Source organism: Amia ocellicauda, chromosome 20, assembly GCF_036373705.1.
Source record: "Amia ocellicauda isolate fAmiCal2 chromosome 20, fAmiCal2.hap1, whole genome shotgun sequence".
NCBI lineage: Eukaryota > Metazoa > Chordata > Actinopteri > Amiiformes > Amiidae > Amia > Amia ocellicauda.
This window is the reverse complement of record NC_089869.1, coordinates 6,760,718-6,784,212: the sequence shown is the minus strand read 5'-3', so window position 1 is coordinate 6,784,212 and position 23,495 is coordinate 6,760,718. Positions and strand designations below refer to the sequence as shown.

Sequence of the window (23,495 nt, the reverse complement as noted above, 5' to 3'; positions counted from 1 at the left end):
AATATTATGACTGTAGTGTCGTGTGCAGGCCTATATAATATGTGTAGTTTCTACTAAAGCACAGATTATACTCCCATCTAGTAAGTGACACTGATCTCTAGGTCTCTGATCAGGGAGAAATTGTGCAGAAAATGATGATCTATTACATAGTATGAATTTAGGTATCCTGAAATACATGCACACAAATTATAAACACTTACACAAATATGGTAATGTAACAAAGGGTTTTACAAATTGGAGAAAAAAAAGAGATGGTCAATCTATCCACTAGAGGGCGCGTTTTAATTTCAACTGCAAATGTTACTTACATATCCCCCCACAATTGCCTCTCTCTGTCTCACACATTATATATAAGAAATGTATTAAATTACAATATTAAATATTGTAAATATTTACATTTTTAGCTGATAATGTCACCAATACTAATAACAATAATAATAATGTATTAATGCTAATTTTAGCCTTGACTGTATTTTTTTGTAAACACACAAATGGCATTAAAACTCAAATAAAAAAAACAATACATATTTTTTAAAATGTTTATTGAAACCATTTGTTAAAGAATTTCAATTAAAAATCTCCATGGAGAATTAAAAATCCACAGATAGTTCCTGGTGCAATAGAATTCACAGTACAGAAAATTGAAAAATCTAAATCCAGTTTTTACACCCCCTCACGCCCCCCACTACTGCTCACTCCTCTCCAAAAAAACCCCCACTATTCAAAACTCCTTTATATTTCACAATATATAATCACACAAATGGTCCAGTTCAAGTATTTCACCAGTTATATATATATGATTATTCCCTGAATATGTTTCATTATTCAAAATAAAATTTAAAATACGAAGTTTTGGGATAAATCAATCTCTCTCACATTGTTCAATGATTTGAAAAAAAACTGTCATTTATGGTAAGAAGCCCCTTCTGTGCTACAGACAGAGATTCACAGATGAGCCAACAAAAGCAGACATAAGTGTCATAATACATGAGTTGGGCTTGGCTGTTTGCAGCCCCGGGGTGTGTATTCTACTGGATCTTGGGACATTAAAGCCAGAGCTCAGCTGAAGGTTGAAATTCTTCCAAATTTACCTTGTTAAACTGAGAAATTAACCACATCAAAACCATTGATGGATTGTGATCACCGTCTTAAGTTTAACATGATTAGCTATTTTACTATCCTTCCTGACAACAGATGTTCAAAATGACTAGACAAAGATGATGACATGTGGCATCTAAATACCATTCTATTATCATTTTAAGAAATCAGAAGAACAAACATTTAGAGCCGTCTCCAAAGCCCAGGGTTAAAACAGTGAGGAGAGAGATTAAGGCCAAAAAAAAAAAAAAAAACATTTGATGGGATGGGTCAATATAATGGTTAAACACAATTAAATGTGTATTTTAATTGTCATGGGTTGTGTATGGATACAATAGTCAGTCAAATTAGGATTTATTTGTTTCAGAATCTTGTGACTCTCATCACTAAATATTAAGTTCATTACATAGACAATATACTTCAAAATATACTTAGTTTTCTTCAATTACAGAATACTTCAAATTATTATGAGATACAGAGCATAATAGTCCATATTTTTTATCTCAAAATATTTTCAGCTTGAGTACATCATTTCAGAAAGTTGACATTTTTGTTAACCATCCTTTGATTGATTCCTGAGGCAAATACATGTGGTTCAACGTACTGAGACTCATATAAATAGGGATTGTGCAATAATAACAAAGGTGAGATACAATCACTTATCATTACAGAAATGCTATTATTAAGCAAAGCCTTTCTTATGGCACCCAAGAAGTGCATACAAAACATGTAAAAATAAATAAAACAAAATATTAGAAAATTAACTTAAAAATAGAAAACACAATATTTTGATTAAATATTTTGTTTCCATTAGACCAGTAGTTTTCAAACCGGTCCTGGAGTACCCCTTGCCCTGCTGGATTCTGTTCCAACTGAGGTCTTAATTGCTTAATTGATTCCTTAATTGACCTAACAAAGCAATATACCATTCAATTAAGTAATTAAGACCTTGGTTGGAACAAAAACCAGCAGGACAGGGGGTACTCCAGGACTGGTTTGAAAACCCATGCATTTAGACCATGCATTTTTCTGTCCCTATTTCTCATCACTAAGCTGCAGGTCTCTGGGTTATTACAGTATTTAAGAAGACACAACAGGCTTGCTTTGGCGATTCTAGTTCTCCTTTGCGCTCACTGATCAACTGTATTGCTTGATCATTTTCCTTATACTTTTTGGAAGACAAGAAGCGACATTAGTACAAATTCAGTTTATACACACTTGCTGCTAGCTGCTACGTTTGGCCTGTGGTCAGAGGTGGATTACTCTCATACACCTCTATTAATCCACACTTTGTATAATTCCCTGCAGGTCTTCGTGATTGTAATGTAACAGAAACTGCAGAACAGAGAAATGTGGTTTCAAAAAAGAAAGACAGACAAAACAAAAACAAAAGTAGAATGTTCATTGTGCAAACATGTAAATTCCTGAAAATGAATAAGAAACAGTTCTCTGGAGAATGGAATATTGTATGGTCTCAGTTCAACAGTTTCGAACTCGGAAAGTGTTGTTAAACGGCAGCAGGTAAATGCAGTCAGGTTAGAGTGTACTACAGACCACATGCGGCAAAATCTCTAGTGCTACTGAAACCGTTACAAAACTTCCTGAGGGTAGCATCAAAGTCACTAGATGCATTTTGATATTTGTTTGATGACCTGCCTATGTAACAATAAAATATATATTACAGGTTAACATTTGGATAAAGAATACTGTATTTGAAAGTTACATTTCAGTTCAAGCTTCAGAGAGATTTTACAGAAGTTGTCCCTTTTAATAGGATCTTTTACCAGAATTCATCTGCACTCTGTATGGAGAGCCGGATTAGCTCCTCATATTTTTCAGGCTTACATCCATCTGCTTTTAAGGCTTCCAGGGTTTCCAGTAACTGGCTTACAGCTCAATCCATCATCAACAGGGTTTGTTCACTCCTTCAAACAGTGGGACAATCCCCGGCTCCTCGGTGCTTGTGGTGTTGTTGTGTGTGCTGTGCAAGCTCTCCTCAGCTAACTGCGACAGATATTTCTGCAAGGAAATGAGATGAATTCTATTAATCTGAGTTTAGCAGCAAATATTAATAGCGACAACCAAAGCAACACACTAGAGCTGCTTCATAAATCCAGTTCACATTTAAAGGTTAGAATGTCTTAATAAGAAAAATAAATTGTCCATTAAAATATACAAATGATTCAGGAAATTAATTGAAAGATTATGTAAAAGAAATCATCACATTACTGTTAGGGACTTGAGTTAACCCTCTCTAGCCTTTGCACACTGGATCCGATGATGCATCCATTTTTTTTGTATGTGCATGAAAATTGTGTGCATTCCCTATCCGAGCTTGCACTAATTGTCGAACAACAGTGATGCGTCATTTTTGGAATTGAATCGAGAACTATTTGATTTTACATGCCTTATAAATTACATTGACCAATGAAAAAAGTGGTTAAATACAGAGAACAACAAAAATGTGTTTGTTATATAACGAATCCAATGTGCAATATCCTTGTCAGACAACTTTTATATGGAATTGTTTAACATATATTGTTATGGGAACCTTTAAAAGCATTGTTTATCCTGCACTTCATTTTTTTTAACAGAAATATTAATGATTACAAAAAAGCACAAAAGAAACAAATCAAAACAATAAAATAACATGAAAAAGCAAAGTACAATGTTAAAATAAACAATTCATAATAAAATTTCCTTTTTGTAGATAATATGACTGAGAAGAACAGTTGTCTTGCTCGTGTTTAAAATATTATTTATTTGGAAATTGGTGAATCTACAATGTCAAAAATGTTTTGGGCAGATCGGCTTTCAAATGTGAAACAAGTGACAAAAAACAAAAAAAGGCAGGTGCTTCCTGTCTGTGCGTCTTAAAACATCAACACTCCAGTCTGTATGTAAGGAGCTGTTTTCCCAGAGGCCTGCTTTAAAGTAAACATCCTTCATTGGCACTCGCTTTTTCCTTACAGGGCGCAAAGCACAGTCCTCCTTCCGTAACATGGCCATAATGTGGAACACGTTGTTCCGACAAGAGGTTTACCCACTTTGACGGACAGCACAACTGTTCTGGAGCTTTTCGCTCTGGAATGCAAGCAAACAAATGTCAGGGAGTCTTTCTTCCCGAGGTTTTCAGCTGTGTCGAGACTTTAGTCGAAGGAGTAATGCAGCCTGTGCAGTAATGAGCAACTTAATACGGCCCAGGGTCTGAAGGGCCCCGGGTCTCCTCGACTGCCAGGCCCGGCAAGGCCCCACCCCACCGTGTATCTGCAAAGCCAGCTGAATATGTTCCAATGCTTTCATCCAGGCTGGCAGGAGGGACTTTTCGTGACTCTGTGTGCATTCTCCGACTTACAGAAGAACACCCACCGTCCCCCTCGCTCATCGGAATCGGCAGGAAACTCTTTTTCTGTGATTAATCTCTCCTAGGTATCTTCCAGTTGTTAGGGCTTGTGCTACACAACCCCCTCCCCTGCGTGAATGAAGATGTTTGATATAGCTTGAGCCTCTGTACGTTACAGTTATGTCAACAGCTATGCTTAGTGTTTAGTGTAAAATGAGTGGGAGCCAAGAGCTGTTATTTCATACCCCATTTCAGCTAATGGATCATTGAGTGACCTCTCTATCTAGCGCTTTGTTTCAGGATTGGGTAACAAGTAATAACATAACTCATGGGAGATTTTTTTTTATCTGTTAACATTACAGCAGTGATAAGCTGGCTTGTCACAACTAATAAATGTCCCATTTATATCTAGGCTGGCTCCAAAAATAACTATGTCACCTTCCAAAAACACATGTTCACTTAAGAGAGATAAACAAACAAGCAACTAATATGAGTTCTACAGCTCCTCTTGTTTAACTCATCAGTCTTCACTGTATTTTACTTATTATATTTAACTTCATTTGTATTTCCTGTACAGCAGTACTCAATTCCAGACACCTGATTTTAAAGTGCGCTCACCTGGAGATTCCTGTAGTGCACGCTGCTCCGACAATGGGATGTTTTAGCTGTTTCCTCACTGGTGTAGAACAATCCACACAGCTTGCAGTAAAACCCACTCCTGGGCACAACAAACTCCACCCCTGGAAGCATGAACAGACAGATTAAACAATTAAAACAATTAAAACACAAGGCCTCTTCAAGCAAACCCACAAAATGCCTACCACACATCCATCAGTAGTATAATTCTTAACTATGTCTCAACGTCCAAACACAAAACATCAATTCATAAGGTTCTCCAAAAAGCATTACTGGCTGCTGTTGTATTTTGTGAGTCTGTTAAGAGTATTAGAGCATATTAGAACTTTTAAACTCTCGCATTATTACCTTATACTGCAAAGACACAATTCAAAATCGAAGGTATTGTTTGCAAATAAAAATCATTCACACTTAAAAAAAATATATAGATAGGTTTCAAGGACCGTGCCTACTAGATGACACAAATACTTCTAGGATTCACTGCAAACAAGTACCAAACCAAAACTGTTTAGCTATCATTAGTGGGAAGTATCGTGTCTCCCCATGTATAGCATCAGGATTAAATCACTGTTAATTTGCAATATAGTCTGCCATGCAATGCCTACCAGCTTAAAAATAGGGCCCTTGCAAGCCCACTTCAAGGCAGGATACGTTGCGCTGGGGTTAAGTTAACACCCATGTTCAGTTCATGCAGGGAGGTGAGAAACATAAATATATCCTTCCTGTACACCAGCACACCAAAGCAGGGGACTCACCTAAAGGGATGCTGTGCTCACTAAACACATTCTCTTGATCCCAGAGGGCTGGTGACGGGGCCTTTCTGGTTTCTGCTTCAGAGTGTCTGGGAGACTTAAGCTGGGTGTCTTAGTCAAAGACATGAAAAGCACATTTTTAACACCTTTCTGGAGGGAAGTGTTCAATCTGCGGATGTCAAAATGCAGGATGTCTCTCCATGATTGGCTCACTGCTCACCAACCAATCCCTGGAGAGGGGCGGGGCTAGCCTGGAATTGATTGGCTCAATGACATCAATAGTTTGATGTCAAGGTGCTGTTATTTTGACATGCCTTGTTCTTTTGAATTATTAACATTATAATAATAATTTAGGAGTTTAAATTAATGAGATATGTAACCTGAGGTATGTCCTAATTTATTTAATTTGGAGATAATTTAATGCCTTGCAGTTAGAACCACTGATCTGCACCCAGACACTTGAAGGCACCCAAGGCCCGAGGAGAGTGTGTGTTTTGCATTAAGTCTTTGACAATTTGTTTAGTTTCGTTCTGTTGCAGATTAAATTAACTAACATAAAGCATTTTTGTCTTGTGAAAAGGAAAATTAATTACTGGTGTTTCACCCACAAACCAAAAACACAAACAAACTAACCATAAAACCCACCTACAAGAACAACAGACCTACTGGTATTTAAAGTAGCTCCTTGTAAATGTGTTAAAATAAGTTTAAAACAAATAAATACAGTACACAGATGTACAACTAGAATTGCAGTCTTACTGTTAAGCAGTAACCACTACTATATGTTACGTTTGTGTGATGTCATTTACTTAATCATATGAAGTAATGAAAGCACCCATCAACAAACTTAGCATCAAACTGGTTAATTTTTCACAGTACCTTAAATCATGAGTAAAAGGCGGCACCAATACTGACAGAATACAATATTATATACGCAGTACAGAATGGTATTAGAGTTAACTTGTTTAAAGTCTAACTCGGTTGCTGGAGACCAGTGCGACCAAAGGGAAAAACATGACCCATACCTTTCGTCTGTGCTTCTCTCAAGCGTTCCTCTTCGCTTTCCATTTCTTGGGCGACAGCTTTCGCGATCATCGCAAACTTCCCCGTCTCACAGCTACTAAGAATATCTAGAGGCTTGCTGCCATCACCCAGGTCCCGACCTCCCCGTCGGGCCTCCTCAGGATGGGGGCTGTTCCCTCCTGCCCCTCCCTCATCTGTGCAGGAGCAGACCTCCGCAAACACCGCCTGGAACTCCTGGCTGGGGAAGTCCCTAAGGTGGGAGGCGGGCCGGGCTGTTGTTTCCTCGTGAGGAGGTGAGCTGGGAGCTGGGTCTTTAGGGCTTGTGTTGGAGGCCACCGAGGAAGACCTGACAGCTGTGTGCTCCTCTGGAGTCAGCTCCACTTCTATCTCAGTGCCCTTCGCCACCTGACATACGTCACTGTGGGCCTGGGTGGCTTTCTCACCGGCTGCAGTCTTGGATGCCTCACTGGACTCATACTCAGCCTCGACGGCCTCCTGCAGTTCGGGGAGGTCGGGTTCAATGATGTAATCCTCCTCCTCACCCACCTCGTCCACCGTCACCAGCTCCTCCATGTTGCGGGGGTACCACGACTCTCCCTCCGTCTCGTTCCCGCTCTCCCCATCCTCCGTCTGCACACAGAGAGAAAGCAACATGGTAGGATACTCACCATAGCATACTATCAAAAGATTGTGACAATATCATGAGCATACATTTATTACTAATGTTATACAGTTTCAGCTTTGCCTTGATGAACATTCTGAAGACATTTCATTATACAATTTTGTATTGTAGGGTTACAGCTTAAGTATTCTAAGAAAAAGGATTCAAATAAAAGACAAAAACAGCTTATGTAGAAATACTTGAAAACAGTTAGAGGCCTATGTCACTGCTAAATATAATCTTTCCTCACAATAAAAGTGTACCTGATTTTCTTTGCCTGTATCCTCATCTGCTTCATCAGTTCGCTTGCCTTTCCGGTTAGGGGACAATGCCTGACCCTGTAGCTGCTGCTCTACCTACAAATACAAATACTTTTAATGTATACTATTAAACTCTGAAAGTTTATATTATTTTGTCCCTTTTAATCTGCTCTTTATACCTGGCTCTCTGATACTTGTTCCTCCTTCTCTGTGGCCAACTTCCTGTGTGGCTTCTTATTCCGCCCCCTCTCTGTGCTGGCCTGCCTCCTGTCCTCTGGCGTCCTGGCGGCTCCGCTGGTGTCCTCCTGTGTTTCGCCATCCGAGTATCTCGGCCTGTGATGTTCCTCCGGATCCCTTTTCTTCGTCTTGGCTTCGTGGCGCTGGTGCGGCGGCCTGGGGGGGCGGTCAGACTTGTGCTTGAGCTCCTTCTTGCAGAAGTCGTCCTCTTTGCAGCGGTACAAAGAGTAGGACGGGTTCTGGGGGCTGCTTCGTGTGTACCTCTCCCTGCTCCCCCTCAGCGCTACCCCCCTCTCCTCTGCAGACCTGGGGCTCACCTGCAGGACAATACAAGTATAAACAATACAAGATATCAAAAAAAGCTACCACTGTATCAGTACTGACATCAGGCAGGCAGCACCAATTTCTGGTAGCCCATGTGAAAAACTCACGCACCCTGTCCACCATCTTCAGGTAGGGCTTCCTCCTGTCCTGTATCCAGCTGTCCTGCCTTTCCTCGTCCCCGTTCCTCCAGCAGGCCTCATCCCTCTCCTCCTCCCTTCGAGTGTGAGGGGACCAGTCCCAGGATGCCCTTCTCTCACCCATGCCGTTGCTCCACTCTGCCCGTGAGGGTCCCAGGGGGCTGTGCGTGGAGCTACAGGAGGTAAAGCTGGGGCTGTGGGAGCGCGGGCTCAGGGAGCGGCTAATGGGGCTCCTGGACCTGGTGCGTTCTGGGGGGTATCTGAGAGCCCAAACAGCATGTCACGCACTCACCCAGATCTCTGTGAAAGCTCTGGTCACATAACAACAACACACCCTGAACTGAACTGAACTGCACTGACACTCTGGCTGCCGTCCCACACATTCCTCTGATGTCAGATCAGACTGAAAGGAGACACTCTGATGCATGAAAACCAAACACCAAATGACATTGTAGATTTTATGCTGCAGTGATTAATTCTCTCTCGCTAATAGTGATTTTCCACCAACAAGGAGCCGATGCCTAATTTGGAACCATTTTTTGCTTTTCCACCGCAAAAGAACTTGCTCCGTGCCGGCATCAAAAACTTGCTGGTCTGGAACCTAAGAACCAGTGACGTCAGGGGCCGGGGAGCGGGGTAAAGACATCTCCACCAAAAGTTATTTGCTGGAGTTCAGCCGCCATGTTTAAAATGCCAGCAGAGACGCGAGCAATCAGCATCAAACAGTGGTCTGTCGAGGAGAGAGACACTACAGTAACAATATGGTCTCACCAGGTCAACTAACTAGTTAGGAGTTGGCAAATGGCAGCAATGAGAGACGACTGAGCGCACCTTCTGTGAAAGGAAAGACGTGTTACAGCGATATTATGATGATGGAGAGTTAATGCGACGATATAGATTGGACAGAAATGTTGTTTTAATGAACTGGTCATTAACTGGTCTGGTGTTACGCCGAATCCAGTGCCCCTACGAGTCATGTGTCCCTGGTTGGTTTGCGCATGATTAATAATTTATGAATAAATTCATTTTCTTAGCACAGGGCGAATTACACGCCAGCAGTGCTGACAATGGATTATTATTATTATTATTATTGTGTATTTATTAGCAGACGATCTTATCCAGGGCGACTTTCTGAACATAAGAGCATTGATGTGGTGTCTGGCAACAGGGACAATGTAACAGTGATTTGGGACCATCATCCCAGATTTCATTAATAAGCACAATTTCCCATCAAACCATGAACATCACCTGAGATCGTCCAACAGGTTATTGATTTGCCCACGACTGCGCCGCAAATACCCCCAAAACAGCCGCATCCATAATCAATAGGCTAGCCTATAGTCATTGTTTTTTAAACAAGAATAAAACTAAAAATATGCCACAAAATGAATGAAAATGTGAACTGTGTGCACGGTGACGAATGCATGTTAACTCTAACTTGTATTTTTTTCAAAACAGTAGAAGTGTCTGAAATAGCGAATCGGTGTAAATCCCTTAATGCATCAATACAAATAAATACAAATAAAAGGCTGAGTTATCTTAGCATATTCGTATAGTTGTATTTTCGTTTCTGCTACATGTGTGATCTCGCGTTTTTTTGTTTTGTTTTTTAGAGTATATCTGTGCTGTGTGTAGACGCTGAATGAGTTTGATTGTGATGGTTAAATAGGGTTTAAAGACGCAGTCTGCCTCGGTGCTGATTATTATTGCCGAGTGTTTCTCCACTTCTACTCTGTGCTTGGGAACGCCCACATCCAGTGATGTCAGCGTTCAGTTCCAAAACTGGTGGAAAAGCGGGCCGGTTCACAAAAACATCAGCTGGTTCCCAGGCCGAGCACCGGCACCATGTCGGTGGAAAAGCGCTGTAAGTATTTTTTTTTTGTAGTTAGCTTGCTTCAGTTCAGGGTATATTGATAAAGTTACACATATACTAATAAGAAAATGATAAGGGAAGTGTTACGTCTCTAGTTCACACTTTCAGAAGGTATTTATCACACTGCTCGGGTATTAGGTAGCTAGATATTGCTCTTTAAGGATCAGAAATGTAACCTAGCAGCAGTCAAGGACAGAAACAAATAAAAACAATAATCGGGGACTTACCGGTCTACTTCCTGCATCCCATCTCTTTCCCTCTGAGAGTTGATATCTTGGATAATAGTATCTACATCCTTTCCTGGTTTCTATAAAAATACAAGGGCATACAGTTTTAGAAAAAGTGCATTCAAACTATAATCATGTGAGGAGAGAGCTTGCGCGTTTACCTTCAGCTGCAACTCCTTGTAACGTTTTGACATTCTGATCAGCAGCTTTTGATCATTAATTGTGGCGGGAGTCTGTTGGTAGTATTGCACCATTGCCTGAGCTGCTTCAACATAAGCCATTTCCAAAAAGGCCTGTTCAGAAAAAAAAAAAAAACTTGTTATTTCGTTTTGATGCAAAATATGTCCTTGTAGGCGACTGTACTGTTGCAGCATATCTAACAATCTAAGTAGCGAATTCAGAAAAAGATTCACAACATTTTATTAATCTCTCTGGGTAAGTAAACTCATAAGGGCTAAAATGGGGAGCACTAATTAACACATTTGACAGGTACACCATAATCCTTGACAGTTTTTGCTGCCATTGACAGCACGGTGAAAAACACATTCGGTGACACTGTATGTCCTGCTTGGGATGGCTTCCCATACCTGGTGAGTGGACCGCATGAGGATGTAGTTGGTGACTTTCCCGAAGGGAAGGCCTAGGTTGATGACATCATTCTCAGTGCAGCTGCCTTCTGGGAGATTGCAGATATGCACAACTCGGCCTGGGGGGGACTTCCTCTGAGGGAACTTAAAAACAGAAGGCTTTCTTGTTACATTCAGAGCAGGTCAATAAGAATCAAGAAATGCGGAGAAAATATTATTTGCAACAGCAAGACATATGATTAACATGTCTATAAATGTGTGTCTGTCTGTCTGTCTCTGTCTGTTAAGCCATACAATTCCAAATTGTTTGGGCTAAATTGATCAAGTAAGATGTTTTTAGATTATAATTTGCACATGTTTCTCTTGGGAAGGAGGGGACTTGCGTAGTTGTTTTCCTAAGGTAGGCCTTGACATTTCTTTACTACCTAAAATAACGACAAGCACTGTGACATAACAGAGAGTAACACTGAGCATGGGAGAGGATTTTCAATCCTTATCCTTATAATGTAGGCTCCACTGTAACTGTCTGTAACTGTATACACCCCAAGGATGGGGAATTATTTGGCAGGATACAGTAACTGACTTGTTACAACTGGTGCTGAGTAGACAACAACATAGTGTAGCCATTGGGGGATTTTTATATGCACAATGAAACATTTACATGTGTGTTTAATATGTAGCAGTTTTAAACCTGAAAAGAGTCAGAGGGGCCCGTTGAAAAAAGAATTGTAATCCAATTTAAACTTTCAAAATATAACTCGTATGTAAAGAAAACCTTTTCTGAACTGTAGAAATATTCTCTCCATGATGGTTATTATCTAATAACGGTAGGTGGATTTATATTATTTCTATTGGTGTCTTATCATTTTGACCAAAACAATATACTAAAGGCCTGGAAATGAATATCCCTTTGTGTAATAGATGCTTTGGCAGCTTCATTTGTTGTCCTCCCAAGCTTTTCGTTTTCTCATAAGGTGCAAAAAGCCATCAACACTATGCAGCATCAAACATTATGAAGTATTCAAAGAAATCCACCAAACAGGCACTGTGCATAGTGATGACAACTAGTGATTTATTTGGAAATTAGGACAGGCTGAAGGCTATCCAAAAAATCCTTATTCAACAACCTCACACAGATCTCACAATGTCCAGCTCCTATTCTTTTGCGTCTATGAAACACTAGAGCAGAAACGTACAATGAAGCACTTTATACTTGTACTGGATTGATTCCTCAGGTTGGCATGAAGTATAACTGTGCTATGTCAGTTTTCTACCTTTAAATTATATAAATTAAGACTCCATAATTTCCATAAGGTGCATAAAATTAAAACCCTTGGAAAAACTGACATGAACAAAACCTGCCAGTAAGAGGTAGGAATATTGCAGGTGGCCATATTCCACACTTGTGTTTCTCAATTTTAACTTCACATGGCACTGCCTCATCGAAATCTTCAGCCCCATATTGACAAAATGGTCTGATACTATGTCTGACACGGTCCTGTGAGGTTTGTGTTCAGCACATGGATACTCCTATAGCCTGACAGACAGTATTGCAGTTAGCTGGGGAATACGCCAATCCAGCTGTCTGAAAGTGTTTCTGCTTCAGCATGTACTTTTGTATGTAATTTATGGCACAAATCTATAAATATGTACCCTTGTGAGAAGATGACGGAGCTCAGAGACATGACAGTGATAATAAGGGTCATCCCTTTTGGATATGAAAATGTGTTACCGGACTCCAGCCGACACCCAGCCCCCTTTGTCGCTAATCCCCTCGGATCGCCAAGTATAGAAATCCCTGCCGATCTGTGACATGACCACCCCCAACCCCTGCTCCTCTCCTCCCAGTATGAAAACATATACCGCCGTGCTGCGCTAAGGTAAAAGAGTCTACCCTAGTAAATAGCTGACAAGATGGGAGAATGGACCTCACATCTGTTCATCAGTTTGAGATAACCTCTCCTCAGCCTACACTAGACTACATTGTGGGGGCTTCTCTAATTGTTGTTCTGTGACTGACAAGGAGTTTGTTTGGCTTATATTGGCTCAGTGTCACGGGGGGTCACTCTCCCACAGACACAGCCACATACCAACAAACACTGGCAGCATTTCAGAGAAAGAAACTTACACTGACGGTCAATAAATATAGAGCCCCCAGGTCAATCCTTCTCAAATTCTACATATCCTAATTGCTTTAATATTTTATTCCAAACGTTTGCCCGTTCATCCCGTTGAAAAGCAAACATAAAGAAGATATGATCTCCAGGCATTTTATCTCAGTGAGTCCCTCTTAACTGATGATAACACTAGAAATGAAGTGTCCATTTCCCCTCTCAGACAGAAGGACAGATTGTGGAATTAATTTAAACGAGACAAATGTGGGACAAGGCAGCAGCTGAGGGTGGAAGGCTGAAGTGGAAATCACAAAAAAAGAAAAATATTTTTTTTGTGAATCATGGAGGTCATCAGAAACCATAAACCCCATAGTCTGACAGTCTATAGGGTTTGAGAAATTCTAGCTAATTGATTGAAACCATTAAACAACTACACAGTGGGTTAAGAACCAGTGATTCTTCTGGTCAGAGTCAGAGAGTCTTTGTGTACTTGTGTACAGTTTACTGTACTTTCAAAGCTCCACAAAACCTGCTCAATGCTTCCAGTGAGTGACGTTTGGCTTTGCTACGGTTGTGCACTGGAATATCTCAGCAACAGTTTTACAAGGTAGGAGGGAGAGGCAGCTCCGAAGGAGAGATAAATCATCTCAACACCCCCATTAATGACATGAATATTTACTAAGGGATTTTATGTCCCATTTCTGTGCAAATGCCTATTCTGATAGACTACTTTGAACTGCCATTCCAAGCTCTGATTTATGGAGGGTAACATTCAGACATTTTACATGGTTCACTATGCTGTAAATGTCAACGGCCATATCAGGAGAAAGAGGTTGTAGTTTAAATCAGTTCAGGGCACATATTTGTTCAAATACACTAGTTGTTCCTGGAATGTCATGCCTAAGATACAATTAAGATGTCCATGTTTAGTTTCAACAGGTGTCTGAAAGCTTTATTACTCCATTGTGTACTGTATTTGCTGAAAGACTGAAAACTGAAAATATCTAAAATATAAATATAAATATGCACATATACACATACAGATATATGTAAAAGGATATGACTGAAATATGATCCTGGGCTAACGTGCTACTGTGGGAAACCTCTGAATGGATAATGGAAATCCTCCAAAACTTAATTGCCTGCTTGCAATGTCTCTCTTTTATTGCCTTTGGCCTCAGACCCAGGTTTAACAGTTTCAGATATAAAAGCGATAATTCTATTACTGGCGTTATGCTAGCGTAACTCACGAGAAAGAATACCCAGGAAAGGTCAGTACAGGCCTGGCTCTATAAACAGGTATAGAAATAGATTGCAACAGGCCATTTATGACCATGGTCACCTTGAAATATTAGGAAGAATTGGAATCTATAAGACTCCGTTTGTTAGCCTATTAAAAGTGACCTTTTTAAAAGCGATTTGTGGACTCATTACATTACAATTACAACATTACAAGCCTACAATTCCTGCATATCAATTTCCCCCAAAGTTCATTATCTTCTGGCAATAAACTGAAAGCAGAAGCCCACATCAAATTAGCTGTATCCTGGTGTTTTCTAGACCACAAAAGTATATGAATATGAATATATGATATGGTTAAAGAATAGCTGATCACTTTAAATGTATTGGTTCCCAGCAAGTGTACAATCTATATACAATACATATACATAAAACAACTGGAGTCAAATTTCTCAATCCTTGTGGTGTTTATTCCAGCTAGCACCTCATATACTTAACTGAGCTTATTATTTACTTATTATTTAATTGGACCACTCTTAAATTGTGTTAAGCTTAGGCAGCTCAAGTTACACATTCAAGGTATAGATCACCATCTTTAAGGCCAGGAAACAATTAAACAGCACATTATTTAAATGAACAAAAGCCAGAAGAGACAGTGTGTCCCAAGGACAACAGCACAACGACATAGATAAATAGATGTAGAGAATTGCTGAGTCAGATAATTGAAGCCTGGTCTGCTAACTGCCAAAAAGACATGACAACAGTCTCTGAGTTTTCAATTAACTGAAAAATGTACTGATGGAACAACTCCTGAGCAATATGTGACTGGCAAGGAGGTGACATGATTATTGAGTGTTTGTTAGCACATCAGTCATGGTACATCATCAGAATTTAGATTGTGTATCAAAATATCTCCCTTGTAAGGTCAGCTAATATTTAGTAATAGCCTCTCATACAGATACTGCAATCATTTAAAATCCCATCTGTCATTTTTATCTGCCAATGAGAATTAGTCGAACAATTCATTGCTACCTTCATAGTTTTCACTCTCATACCATCTACAGGATGGAAGTCTGTCTTTCAAAACCACTGAACATTTTTGAGGTTTTTTTTCTATTACATTTTGTCATGCAAGCATGTAATTGAGACGGACAGAGAAAAATAATCAAACCTGCCTGAACGACATTTCTTCCGGTTAAAGTATGAAAACAAAACAAAAAGACAGCTGTAAAGAAGTAAAGCCGATTTGGTGTGAAACTGAATCTCAGATTCTTTCCTTCATGCTGGGATAAAATCAATTTAGCTGGTAACCTAGCAGTTGTCTTGCTTGTCTGCTGGAGATGTGAAAACTAATGATCAAATATTGGGCTTTAATAGGGTTCCCAAAATATTGTTGCTTCAATATTGCTGTTTCACTGAGTCAATACTGTCTAATTTAGAAGTAGAACAAACAAAACCTTAAATTGTACATAGTGCTTTAATTGTTAGAATATCCTTGAACGCTATTCCTGAACAATAAACTGACACAAAGTAAAACAAATTAAATGACATTTAAGAAAATGCACGTAACAATCCAGATATAAGCCTTTAAATCAATGCCATGCTACTGAAAATAGTCTAATTTATGGACTAAGCGATACTTAAAGGACATGTTTTAAATGCTAAAAGATTCGGCCCAGGACAGATTTGAGCAAAGCATTCAGAAGTCTTGGGGCACAGACCCTGCCATGCACAGTATGTAATTTAACATTTGGCATGGTGGATGGGTCAATGTCCAACAACTGTAAATTATGAGTAACAGTGTATGGAAGTAGTAAATCAAAAAAATATGAGGCAGCCATATGCTTCAGTGCTTTGTATATAAGTACTGAAAATGTTAAATATATTAAACATTACACAGGTAGTCAATGGAGTTGAGACTCCTGTCCAGTTCAGAGTACAGCTCTTACTGTAACTACGCCAGAATATAATTGAAGACGCCAGCTAACACCGCATTCAAATAATTAATCTGGGTGGGAATAAATGCAGGGAAAACATCTATCGCAGATAGATAGGGTTGTAGTAAACAAGGAATATAATTACAGTGAAATAAATCTGTTTTCGTGGCATGACTAACATGTGACCCAAAAGCCAGAATTTGATCCACCCAACAAAATACACTATACAACTAATTAACTGCCAATTGAAGAAAGATGTGCAGATGTCTTCAATCTAGAAAGAAACCTGAATATCACCAATGAATATCTAGTGAAACAGATGTTTCATTTCTTATTCCTTTCACAACATTTACATATTGCAGACTGTGTGTGTTAAATCAGAGCATTTGTTGTCAGCAGAAATACTACTTAACAGCAACATATAGTATTCAGGGAATTAGTTCTGTGCATATAGTACTCTGTAATTATTATTAACAGACCTTGCCCAGGGCCACAATAGTCACTGGTAATTCTGTTAGATTATATACTGTATGTAACTCAGATACTCCACTTGCTACAATATCGTGCAACAGCTACAAACAATCTTACACCATCTGGGATTTTACTGGCCCTCATTTGTTTTGTTTTTTATTTAGCTACATAACACATTAGGAAGTGGGTCCGCACTCAAAAAACATTTTTTCAAGAAATTGTTCTAGTTGCTAATGGCTGCAATATGTTTTTGTATTTTTTAAATGCAAAAAAAAAAAAAAGTAAATGTTTTTTGAGTGCGGACCCTCTTCCTGATTTGAATACAGTATAAGTGTTGCAGTTCAGTCACCTAAATAAGCTTCAATACCAGTTTAGAAAAAATAAAAGTCACAGCAGCAAACTTTCTGCGGCATGGGGTTATACATTTCAGTGTATAACCAGATGCTCCACAGAAAGGACTAATAAGGTTTACAGGGCTGTCCTAGAGCATCATGGGAACATCAGCATTACACACAGGCAGCACTGCGGAGGGAGAGGTTAAAGACCTGTGTTCACAGTGGGTGTACCATAACCCCTGGCCTTCCAGAAGGATTCCTGTGTGTTTATTGAACGTTGGTGGAGGAAGGTGCTGACTGCAGGTTTCACAGTCAGTCACACTCCACACCTAATCCCACAACCCCCTGTTCATCAGTCTGTTTGTCCAGAGAAGGGCTTCTCACCCACAGATCGCATTACCACCCTGCATCTTGAAACTTAACTCCTGAGCTGCCGTCAACCCCTCAGATTTAAACGCATGATAGCCGTCTACATTTTGTCTTTGAAGGCGCCGTTTAATATAATCCGCTTTACCCCTCCTTGTCTATTTTTTTAATTTAAAGTAAGTTGGTTGATGAATGCTCTTGCTATCTTTATTAATTCTGGAAAGAAAAGGGAGATTACAGGTTTCAACGGATAAATGAAATACAGGTCACTGTATACATGAATTACAGTAGACATGTTTGTGTAGATATCAACCTTATTTGGATTGATTCAAGAAGTATTTCAAGGGTCAAGAAGCACTCCAGCACACCAAAAACAAACAATGGTACAGTGCATCCGGAAAGTAATCACAGCGCTTCACTTTTTCCACATTTTGTTATGTTACAGCCTTATTCCAAAATTGATTAAATTCATTATTTTCCTCAAAATTCTACAAACAATACCGCAAACTTCTTTCACATTTTCATTATGGGGTATTGTTTGTAGAATTTTGAGGAAAATAATGAATTTAATCCATTTTGGAATAAGGCTGTAACATAACAAAATGTGGAAAAAGTGAAGCGCTGTGAATACTTTCCGGATGCACTGTAAGAGTCATCCACTGCGCAGGACGTAATCCAGAAACTACGTGTCCAACATAATTACACTTGTTGTGGGTGATCAATCAACCGGCAAACTCTGATGAATCGCCACCAAAACAATGAATGACAAACTGAAACTGCACACTTGCAGGGCCGTATCGTAAAACTATCCTGGCTACAAAAACTCCCACAGGAGCCCTGTCTCGGCATACCAGGAATGGCAGATGTGTGAACAGCGTCAACTCTATATTAAGAAGATCTAGAGATTCCATAACGAAGATGTAATCCTAGGGTTTATTTTGGATCCTGAGTCACAGCAAACATTATCAGCCATTTGATTTTATCACCATTCATTAGATTGTTTATGGCTCAGGGGACGTAATCTGAAATACAGCACATACATTTTACATTTGTACATATAACCCTGTTTCCTAGAATTCATATACAAATCACAGACCAAGAAACAACAATATTCTGTCCAGAGCACAGAGAATTGGTAATACAATTAGCTAAGGAAAGAAAGTACAGCAGACAATATAAACATATCTATGCCCTGATAGTGATACAGGTGTCTAAAAGTATTTTTTATTTTTCATTATGAAACATCCAAAACACAATCTTCTCTCTCTTGTCCAAGGAGAATTTGCAATTAGCAATAATTTGTGTGAACATTTACCATTTAAACTATGAAAAGACAGCCGTAGTATATTTGGTGGTGGGCCATAGTATATTTCATGCTATCACATTAATCTGAAATCCACATAATATGAGAACTATACGTTTTAAAAGGAATAGCCTATGTGCTATAAACAAGGCAGTTTTAATCAGAGTAATTCCCCATTGATAGCCACAATATTTAGTCAAGACCTGCCTTTTCAGTACATTATAAATGGAGATATGTTCCAACAGGATCCATTATAATCCATTTTTTCTCCCTTTGTACAATTGCATGTGTGAATGTTTTCAATGCAATAACATGTATTGTGGCTCGATAGTTCATATTGTGGTGGTCCAATACCAAAAATAGCCAGGCCAGTTTGGGAACCACTGATCCACACTGCCATACTTGTGGTACAAAGGAAGCACAACTTAAGTCTTGCAGTAAACATTTTTTCTAAAGCATCTGTTGTACAAGCAGATGGCCTTTTATTGGAGCTAACATTAGCACATGTACACCATCTCTTTACCTTGGCGATAAGAGGGCTCATAAATAACCCGGCTCCAAATTAATGTATATATTAAGTAAGGTCTTACATCTACCGACATCAAATGGTCTGCATATGCTGCTCAGCTATATTTATCAATAAAAGCATGTATCATAAATGACAATATATACATTCAATAAATCCAATACCATAAAGTTAAATCTGCCTCGTATATTTCCGTGCTTTTATGACTGTCTCGAATTTCACAGTGAGTGCTTACATAGTCTCTCAATAATGGTCTGTCAAGGTCTTTAAAGGACAAATCTTTCTCTTTTAAAACACATACAAAAAAATACATATCTTGAAAATCAGAGTGAAATCACATTTCTCCTTTCATTTATACAACACATTCCTTCTTACACAGATGGTTGTTTATTACAGTACAGAATGTACTGATGACACATAACAACACTATTATTCTTGAACAAGTAGAACAATTGTATACTTTTTTTTTTACAATAAACAAAACGTATTTATTAATTAATGTATTTATTTAAACATTTATTCATGTATTTATGTCAGCATTTATTTATTTCAAAATATATTCGTTCATTCATTAAGTTCAACATTTATTTATTCATGTATTTAGTTATCTATTTATTTCAACTTTTATTTATTTCCCGTTTGCCACTTTGCCATTTACATTTCTTATTATGTTTTTACATTTTGAAGGGTGTTCTCTATTTAACTGTACATTTCACTTTGACAAAACTCCCTCTGTCAATCACAGGTAGTGGGCAGTATAAAGTATGCTATTGGCTACCTAAAATCTTACACTGTTTAAAATGTACTAATCAGAAACCAAACACGTGTGTTCGTACGATCTTTGGCCTCTAGAGTAGGTACAAACACACCGTGGATCACTGAATACCATACTCAAGAGCAGCAAGACTTTTGCAGTAAGCATAGGTGGTGTAATTAACCTCCAACATACTCATAAGCAGTCATTGATGTTTCATGCCAAAAACAATGGAAATATCACAAACAGCCCTGGACGAGTCAGTCCTCTTTACAGCTGATGTTCTAGATATTTCACAGACCCAGAAAAGCAGTAATATGAAGAGTAAAAGACAACCATGGCTTTCTCCAAGAGCCAAAACACATACTCTGTCACTGATATCTGGAAACTGGAAACTGTGCTTATGGAACAGAAGTGCAGATTTAAAGGATGCATGTTAAGCCCAACAAAAGAAGAGAATGCTTCATTTGGCTGCCTTGAGCCAACCTGATGAGAGGGGTTTTTAATGTGTTGCCAAAATAATTAAATTTCACTGACCTTTGACCCTGACTGAGGTGATGAAAATCCAATTCCTGACAAGGGCTGTGATCTCATTGGTGCAGCAGGTAGATAGTTGGAGTTGGGTGCTGAGGAGACATCTGTTTTGGTTGTTTTTTTAAATGATAGTAAAACATTAATAAATCATACAGCACAGTTATGAAGCATAACAATGAGTTTATAGCGGTTTTAAATGCTTCAGCACTAAAAAATTATCCCCTTTTTAAATTTCTATGTACTTTTTTAAATTTGGTGCTTAAAACAATAATTGTTTTTTGTTAATTACCTTGATTTACAGACGATGGATATGCCAAGGAGTTATTTGCTAAAGAGTTTAGACATCCTTCAGAAAATGTAGAAAACTGTGCAGGTACGAGTGCAGGGCTATAAACGACAGACACAGAGAAGACTGGTTTTAGCATTCACTGTCAGCTTACAATGCACAGGTCAGCACTTAAATTAAGTCCAGTGTTATTGTGTATAGGATGCCAGAGTAAGTCATTCCGATCCAGTGCATTTTGTAGAAATAAACCGGCCTTTGTGCAAGCAATTACTGACAGAGATCCTTCCATAAAATGCATACCTGCTGGTAAATGTCTTTTATTTCCACTATAAATAATGATAAGGGCCCAACCCACTTTACATAAAAAGCTGTATGAATAAGCAGCATGTAATAAAACACTGGAGCAATCTTATGAAAGTGCAAATTGGTATTTTAATTCTGCACTCTTTCTAATCTCAGCAGAAGGCACAAATGCTACATCAGCTTTGCCACTGATATGATATTTTTTAACTTAGAGACATTGTTACTAGAATGTAAACATTTTGTATAAGATTATTATTTTGCAATACTTACCCTTCTGAGAAAAGAGCTCGATTCTGGAGGTGAAGCTTCCCTTTCACATGCTGGTCCCAGTCCTATAAAGACAAGCACTGAAGTGTGTTATTAATTAGTCACTGAGAGTGGATCTGGATATTCTGAAAAGGAAGACATTCTGCTGAAGATGAAATAGGATGAAATACACTGTGGCACTAAGGCGCCTTACACTATCAAAGAATCGGCTCAAACCAACATCTTATTAATAAGTAGGCAGTGCTTACTAAAACCAAACCAAACGATTACCACTCACAACTGCTGGCCTACCTTTAGATTAAAGACCTTCTTTTCACAGATGGTGCATTGGTGTGGCAGGTGTGCCGGAGTCACTGCTTGGAAATCGTTGACCTGGTGAGGCTGGAGAGGCATGGGGCCTCCAGAGGGGGTGTCCTCTCCCAGCTGCAGCTGCTGGTATCCCACAAACCCCTGAGTGTTGCTGCTATAAGGCGTCCCGGTGGTGGAGTTGAACTTGGAGTCAGGGGTGGGCTCCTCTGGGTTGTACAGCTCGCCCCTCATGTGGAATGGCTGGCTGGAGGTCACCCACGCACTCCCTTGATTAGATGCCTCCAGCTTAGTGGGGTTGGGGAACCTGACCTGGCTTTGCCACTGGTCATTGTGGACACCTGGTTGAAAGGCATTCATGTTCTGCTCTCCAGAGAAGGTAGATTGTTTCCCCATGCCCTGCGGCCCCTGAGTGCCAGATCCATAGAAGTCTCTTTGAAACCCACCCTGGCTCCCTGCCTGTGACTGAGCACCAGAAGGCAAGAAGGGCCCCTCGCCGGTTTTCCCTGCTGTGTTGGGCGGGCCACTCAGGAACCCATACTGGCCGCGCCTGTCAGTGTCCGAAGGGAACATGGTATTAGTGGATAGGCTGATTTTATTTCCGTATCCTGAGGTGTGCTGGCCAGACACTTGAGACAAAGCACCTCCGTAAGGGTGCAGTCCGACGGCACCGGGTGTTTGATTCTGCAGGTTGCCGCTGCATCCTAGGCCTCCACTCACTAGAGGCCCCAGAGCCGAGTTCTGATGTGGGAAGGGCAGTCCGCTGGAGGCGAACCTGCCCACTGACATCCCGGAGCACAGCTGCGTCCCACCACCGTGGTTGTGAGGAGTGCTGACCATGGATGAAGTTATCTGGTTAAACAAGGGCTGAGACATAGCCACCTTGGAGAGAACCTGATTCAGAACGGTGGCAGCTGCTGCCGTGTTGCTGTTTACAGCCGTCTGGGCCAATTTCAGTCGATGCAGAGTGAGCTGTGCTTGAAGCTGAGCAAGCTGTAGGCTGGCTGGGGACAAGAGCAGGGGGTTATGGCCTCCCCCGCTAAGCTGACTGCCAATGGGGAAGGGCTTCTTTTCCTGATGCCCCGATGAAGCGGCACTGCGGAGAAACAAAGAAAGAAATTGGCGCTAATGCATAAACAGTTTTTACAACCCTTTTCACTGGGATGCCTGTACCCAATCCTGATGGATGCTCTCACATGGTAGCTAAATTTAGGGTTTGTCACCATTAATCAAAACATCAAGCTTGCCATCACTCACCCCACCCCTTCAAACCCTTTCCTCACACAGAGGAAGCTGCGAAAGCAATTAGTTTAGAAGTGGCAGCCAACAAGGAGAAAGTTGTTTTAGTCACAGGGGATCCAGCCATGAGGTTTAATCATTTTATTAAAGGGATTGCTAGGTCCACACAGGGCCTGATCAAAACAGAAATCCATTCGTTGTCAGGGATGGCCAATCAACAGAAAACCTTTAGAAAAATGATTGGATGTTTTCTGTGCACAATCTGTAAGATGTGTGAAAAGTAGGTATTCCAGCTTGCATCTCATAGGAACAGAGCAAAGTACAAAGTGACCTACGTCTACCATGAACTTTAGCATG

At 39.8% G+C, this 23,495-nt stretch overlaps 1 protein-coding gene across 1 annotated transcript in view; it reads right to left on the bottom strand.

Moving 5' to 3' along the window:
- Positions 1–2,002: 2,002 nt before the first annotated feature.
- Positions 2,003–23,495, bottom strand: part of rbm20 (RNA binding motif protein 20) — a 37,107-nt gene continuing 15,614 nt past the window's right edge. The window contains exons 2-15 of the mRNA XM_066693874.1: positions 21,885–22,995; positions 21,597–21,658; positions 21,027–21,124; positions 20,741–20,841; positions 11,159–11,302; positions 10,733–10,864; positions 10,572–10,651; positions 8,446–8,731; positions 7,953–8,327; positions 7,777–7,869; positions 6,855–7,482; positions 5,833–5,940; positions 5,060–5,181; positions 2,003–3,117 (exon numbers count right to left, since the gene is read on the bottom strand). Of these exons, the coding sequence (XP_066549971.1) occupies positions 3,004–3,117; positions 5,060–5,181; positions 5,833–5,940; positions 6,855–7,482; positions 7,777–7,869; positions 7,953–8,327; positions 8,446–8,731; positions 10,572–10,651; positions 10,733–10,864; positions 11,159–11,302; positions 20,741–20,841; positions 21,027–21,124; positions 21,597–21,658; positions 21,885–22,995 (3,454 nt within the window). The 3' untranslated portion in view covers positions 2,003–3,003. The remainder of the gene's footprint in view (positions 3,118–5,059; positions 5,182–5,832; positions 5,941–6,854; positions 7,483–7,776; positions 7,870–7,952; positions 8,328–8,445; positions 8,732–10,571; positions 10,652–10,732; positions 10,865–11,158; positions 11,303–20,740; positions 20,842–21,026; positions 21,125–21,596; positions 21,659–21,884; positions 22,996–23,495) is intronic.